Consider the following 6878-nt stretch of genomic DNA (forward strand, 5'->3'; position numbering starts at 1 on the left):
GCTGTGTATGGGGTGGGTAGGTGGGAAGGCTGTGTATAGAGTAGGTAGGTGGGAAGGCTGTGTATGGGGTAGGTAGGTGAGAAGGCTGTGTATGGGGTAGGTAGGTGGGAAGGCTGTGTATGGGGTAGGTAGGTGAGAAGGCTGTGTATGGGGTGGGTAGGTGGGAAGGCTGTGTATGGGGTAGGTAGGTGGGCAGGCTGTGTATGGGGTGGGTAGGTGGGAAGGCTGTGTATGGGGTAGGTAGGTGGGTAGGCTGTGTATGGGGTAGGTAGGTAGGAAGGCTGTGTATCCAGTAGGTAGGTGGGAAGGATTGAGAAGTCTGGCTGCAGCACTCAATACAGATAGTGCCTTGGCCAAAATTCGAACCTGGGACCTAGAGCTGCAAAGACCAGATTATCAATGAAAATTTCCTCAAATTAATTTAATTGCATACAGACAGAATTCAAACCACAATTTCTTGTTCACATATACATGTATTTTTAATTAAGTAATCTTTTTTCTTTATCAGACAGGTGAACCCCGTATGCCATCACACGGAGCCAAAACAGCCGGACCTCAGCTTTGTCTACGACGCGCAGTCTGACCGCCTGCATTGTGGCCTTGGGAACCGCCATGGTCTGATGCCTCTAAAATTCGTAACTCAGCCCGACCGAGTGGACTCTTAACAATCGCTGGGACAGTTTACTGGAGACACCTAAAGACGGGGTTCATGATAAAAGCAGCACGAGGAACTTGCCAAGAGCTTTCTGGTTCTTTGGTTCGAATGGCAAGATGTTCACTGGCTATTTTTTTTCTTTTCAACCCCAACAAGGAAAATGGAAAGCATTACGATTGGATGAGAGCGGCGAGGCTGGCCGCCCTAATTCAGTATTCTTTCTCCCTGCACCCAAACCATCGTGCACGTGTGCTAGCCGTTTTATTGACGTGAGCTCTGCATGCAGACATCGTAGGAGAAAATGTGACTTTCCCCAACGCTTTCTTAGTCGGCGACCTGACTCTCTCCTCCTCGCGCTCTTGTACTTAGCACTTATACCTCCAAGTAACGCTTCAAAAAAGTTCTTTTTTTTTACCGCCATTGAAGAAAAAAGATCTGGAGACCGATCCAAAGAACTTGCAATCTGTTACTTGGTTACCTGAAGCACAGGGCATGACATGATGTCGTATGTAAATTCTGCTTCAAACTATGTTACAACGTGTCCATTTCATAATCCAAGAGTGGGACGAATGGGTGGAATACATGGACTGGGGGACAAACATGGCAGAGCTCATTGGAAGCGCTACTGGTACGTAAGGATGAAGAATGAATTGAATGATTGAAAAGGGCAGCCTATGTAGATAAAAGACTGTTGTTAAGAAGGAAGTAGGGAAGGATTGGTTCTGTATGGATGGAACAAGTATGTAAAGTTGGTATTGCCCAGATCATTGTTGGCCACTTGATGTTCAGTCTACGTACTAACAAACAAGGAGTTACAAGAACAGCAACTGGACATATATTCTTTGCAAAAGCTTCAAACATCTCATAAACTTAAATTTATGCTCTTCAAAAAGAAAAGTAGCTCTGAGAAGGAGTATGGGAGGAGTTGGGTTTGGGGCCTACAAGATTAGTAATGAGGGACTGGTCATACGTCCTTAGCAAAGGCGTCAACAATGGAGGCAAGTTGAGATGTCTACACAATGGAGAATTAGGGTTAAGGAAGGACACATGACTTGGATTAGAAATGGTAAAGTGAGGGTTTTGTTGATTGTTGGTTGTTTAAAAGGTTTTGATGACAATTTTGGAAGATCTGGTTTACTTTGGCTATCTAAAACATACAGAACCAATGTTTTGGTGGAAACCTATGGTAGGTCTCTTTTTGAATTTCTAGCACTTCAGTGGTTATAAATCTCAATGAGATTTCCCAGATCTGCTAGTTCATCATGTCCACCACCTAGGGCCCCAAGAAGCCAGGAACATCGAAAAGAACTTAATAGGGAGTTGTTGATAGCTTAAAATTTGATGCCATTGGACTTCTCAGCCCACCATGCTCCATTCAGTTTTGGTTGGGCCAAACTTTTGATAAACAAATTTTAGAAACTGGGAGATCATAAAAACAACACCAATTCAGCACTTGGTAGGCTTGCATGGAATAGGTTTCGTTTTGCTTGTTGCTAGATTTAGAATTGTAACCTCGGGGTCACACCTTGCTGAAAGTGCTCTTGGTGATTTTTGGAATGGCCACCCAGATCTTGTATGAGGTTATTGAGAGAGCGATGGATGGTCGTATTAAGTACTATTACAACTATTTATGTAAAGCAGTTAATGATCAATACCTTCATTAAACTAATTATTGGACTGAATGTATATAAGCTACTACACCCCTTACTCTATCCTGCTGTTATACCCATGGCTGCACTTTTCATTTTTGGGGAGTTTCTCATCCCTGGAACTTAAAATGAAACTACTATAATCCAATGAACAAAGGTAGAGGTCATGGGGGGGGTAAATAATTTCTTAGTGTCGTGTCATCAGTCACCTCACTAATGTAGTTTTTTTTGTATTGTTGCAAAACTGCACCAGTTAGTATTTAAAGGGTCAGTCCACTCAAAACTGTTTCTGTGGTCATGCTGGGTTTTAATCATTGATGGGCCTCTTATAGCAGGCTCCAAGACAAGGTCTCTTTATCTGAACAGCCAGCCATAGCCTCCAGCTGTGCAATGAAGCAGCAAAAGTGAACCTTACCGGTTGGGTTGGAAGGTCCAGGAGAAGACACCTGGTTTCTGAATTTGGATATAAAGCCAGTGGATGTTTTGACCAATGGGCATTTGGGCAAGATGCACCCAATTGATCAGTTTTGTGTGGACAGTCCGTCTAAACAGAAGTCTGAGCGAGAGCCTTAAGTGTTATGGGAGCTGTATATTTATTATTTGGGTCTTGTGTATATGTATGAGCTGTATATATAGTTCAGGCAGGGCAGTGTTTGTGCTGGTTGCTTGCACTGCTGTACATAAGTTGATGGGCAGGTCAGGGTTGGTTAATCAGGGGCTGCTCTCCTGTATTTGGGCATTGGTGGGATAAAGGGGGTCCCCTTCATTATCATACATATTTATTAAAATATTGGCTAGCTGTTAAAAGATATTGGATTCTAAAAGTAGCTTTGAAACAGGGTGGACAAAGGCAGACTGTACCACTGTGTATTAATGATTAGGAAATCTAGAATGAACCTAGGCTCTAGAACCTAGAATGGTAACCCAGAGACTGGCTGAATTGTTGGCTGTCAGGAACCCGCAGCTACCTATGTTGCGCCTTGCATGTGCTTCCACAGGCAACGAGCAGGGGGCTTGCTGCAGAGTTAACTGCTGGTTGCCATTGAAAGTACATGCAAGGCGTGCTTAACCATAATGCCACCATCAGGCAACATAGAAAGCCTTCAGGGTTTCTGACACTGACCTAATCACCTATTATGATAGAGATGCTGTTTGAGAGGTTAATTAAAAACTTTGCTTAGCTCCCCTTATACATATTTCTACCTTTGGTTCCTCCAAAAAAGAAAAACTTTGAAAAATCATGGTAGGTGAGGGTTCAGGAAGACTGGATCCCCAGGCATTGTAGGGTGCCTTTAAAATTGTAGTGTGCCTTCAAATAGTATGAAAGGCAACTACCATCACATAAGGACCATTAATTGGTTCTTGGAACATATTATACAATATAAGAAAAGTTAAGATGAAAGTACTGTGCAAGGTTCTAAGTGTCCCTCTTCATCAGGACTCTAAATGCTCAGACAAGCGACAATCCAAAATGAAGACAATGGAATGGCTATGGATTTCTGAACCAGCGGTTCGGAAGCATGTCTGATACACTCCCATCAACTATACCCATAATCATTCAATGGTCTTCCACACGATTCTAGTCTGACACATTTCTAGCCCTGATGACGAGGAAACCTTGGAACTCCTAAAACATGTTGTGAACAATACATTTTATCTGGACTTTACCCCCTTTTTGCCTCTCTTTATTTCCTATATCAAAATAACAAAGTCCTATATTCTGATTCTTTAGAAAAGTCTATTAGAAAACTGATAGTAATACCTATGGACCATACCAATTTAAAGAAAGGTTCTTCTTTCACCCCATCATTTTAAGATTCTCATGTTTGCTCCTGTTTAGATACAGCCTACAATTTTCCCTCAATTATCAAATATTTCCTAGAGATACCAATGACAGAATGTGCTGGACAGACAAACACAGGAATGCAAAAGGTTAAATGAAGAACCCCCTCTTTAGTAACTTGGTACGGTCCATGGGTCTTACCATCCATTAACAACAATTACTGATATAGAAAGTGTTTAAAGAGGGGAAAAAGGAATATAGTTTATGTATCTCCATTAACCTATCACCCTCTTTTCATAATGTCCTTGTTTATATGAAAAGTATAACCCCAGCCAAACCTCAATTTGTTCTGGATAGACTGAAGGGTTAGAACTTCTTTCAGCTTCTTCTTCTCAAATTTAACCAGTTTAGGAGGTTTCTCCTCATTTCCTGGTGGCTAGTGTCATCGGGGCAGGAAATGAAAATAAATCTCTTCAACAGGGACAAAGGCAGATAAAGAAACATGACAAAAGTTCTAGTTCTTCATCATTTTCTCCAAAATAAAATACAATGACTGCGATTTTGCCGAATGGCTGTGATCACGAGGTCTACAACCCTTATAAAACTGGACAATGGATGAAGATAGAGAAATCTCGGCATTTGCATTGATCTGGATTTTATAGACTGAACACCACCTGACTTCTCCTGTCCTTGATGTATGATTCAGTCATATAAATGAAAGGCTGGGTAGGTTGGTGTAGTGTGAACAGGAACCTTGTAGAAGACTTACCAGTGGTGCCAGCCCTTGTCTACCCTGTGCATGTTCTAGTATGAAGTATCACATCTCACATCATCTGCGGCTTCTGGTTATCTTTGTACATATCCAGCTCAGTTTGCCCCAGTGGCTGCTATCAAGGTGGTTGGCCATGCCTGTCCATGTTGCATTGCAACTGAAAATGCCACCCCAGTGAATGTTTAACAGAACCATGTATTTAGAATAATTTACTGGATAAAGTGAGAAGCTCACTAAGTATTTATTTATAATAGTGGAAGCCATATTGGAGACAAACCCATTCTTTAAAAAAATGCAACCAATCAAGTCCCTATGAAGAAGTGATGCCATGACTCCATAATCTATTCACCTTGTCCCATCCATCCACCATCCATATACCAAGGTCACTGCCATTTTACATTGCTAACACTTGGTTTGATTGTTGGAGGGACAATCAGGATGACTGGCAAGCAATGGCACCACCATGGCTCTTCATTCTTAGTAATCTGATTGGATGCATTCCACTTAATTTGGTTCAGTCTACCATATTTATTGGCTGCCTAATCCTGGTTCACATGCAAATTAAGGGGATAGCTATTTATTTTCCCAACCCCATCCCTTAGATATTTCCTAAAAAGCCAAGTGTCAGCCCATGGTTTGGGGAATGGGCCAATGCCTAAATTTTTCCGATGTATGTACATCCGCTCTTGCTGGCATTAACCCTTGTCTGTTACATCAGCGCCTGTAATATTGGTGTCCTATGCCATATATATGTATATTTATTGGTTTGTTTATTTATTACGCATATTAATAAAAAAAGGTGCTGAATAGAACCCAAAAGTGTTTTTTTTTCTGTGTTGATTCAGTCTCATTGTCTCAACCTGGACAATGAAAGTGGCCAAACCCAGAAGAGCGGGTCAAGAAGGAAGCACCAAAGACACACAGTATTTATATAGGGCCAACATATTACACAATGCAGTCACTAGCTGTGCCTCAAAGGAGCTCACAATCTAACGTGCCTACCATAGTCCTTTGTCATTATTACAGTCTAAGGACATTTGTTTAGGGGTTGGAAGCCAAATAACATAACTGCATGTTTTTGGATGCAGCTCTGGCTCACAGGTTTGAATCTTGGCCAGGGCTATCTGCAGGTTTCCTCCCACACAAACATGGGGAGAACCTGCAAACTCCATGCAGATAGCCCTGGCCAAGATTCAAACCTATGAGCCAGAGCTGCAAAGGCCAGAGTGCTGTGTTGCCCATGATTTTGCCTCACTCTTTGCACATCCTTCTAACTTCTACCATTAGCTCAATATAGACTTATGGAGCTGAATGCCACCATGCCAGGATGCCAAGTAATGACACAGGACTGGGTCATAATATGGAAATACCCATGGATACACTGTACTGAATGTTGTCATTGAATGCGAGAATTATTAGGAACAACTGCAACCAAGTAAAAAAAAAACCTGCACTCCTCCTAACCTACTTAGAATAAAATAAATCAGCTATGCTATTGACCTAACAAAGAACTGTAATTCATATGTAATAAGAGCAAAGAAGTCCTTCAAATGCATGCAAGTCCAAAAAGTCCATCATGTTCAACCACTATGGAAATAAAAATATCCCAGATAAAAAAACCCCATAGACATCCAAAGGAAGGAGAATTAAAGTAATGAAAATTAGGAGAACACATCACATGAGAACAGTCAATGGAAACCAAAATCATTGATCCACTGACTGCCTAATTCAAAAACCAAACTAAAAATCAGAGAAAAATTGAAATCAAAGAATGATTGGACTTGTGTAAGTTTTATTATAACCATTCATAATTTGGTTTAATAGTGTAAATGGGCCCCATGTGCCTGATTCTGATTCTGGTCCTGTTGCTGGTTAGTACCTCTTATACGACCCTGTTCAGCTCTCCTTGTGTAAAAACCCTTGTCCTGGTATCTTCTTCCTGCTCTCCAAGCTGTACTGGGAGATGCAGCAATCCTTTTTATAAATTCACAAATAAATGTGACACTCTGGCCCAACATG

The 6878-nt window shown here is 41.5% G+C and overlaps 1 protein-coding gene across 3 annotated transcripts in view; it reads left to right on the forward strand.

Annotated features, from left to right (window-relative positions):
* RUSC2 (RUN and SH3 domain containing 2) overlaps nt 1–5671 on the forward strand; it is a 39215-nt gene extending 33544 nt beyond the window's left edge. For all 3 annotated transcript variants that reach the window (XM_072413573.1, XM_072413575.1, XM_072413574.1), the window contains one exon: nt 509–5671. In XM_072413573.1, coding sequence (XP_072269674.1) covers nt 509–665 — 157 coding nt within the window. In that variant the 3' untranslated portion in view covers nt 666–5671. The remainder of the gene's footprint in view (nt 1–508) is intronic.
* Nucleotides 5672–6878: the final 1207 nt, after the last annotated feature.

This window comes from Pyxicephalus adspersus, chromosome 6 (assembly GCF_032062135.1).
Source record: "Pyxicephalus adspersus chromosome 6, UCB_Pads_2.0, whole genome shotgun sequence".
Classification (NCBI taxonomy): domain Eukaryota; kingdom Metazoa; phylum Chordata; class Amphibia; order Anura; family Pyxicephalidae; genus Pyxicephalus; species Pyxicephalus adspersus.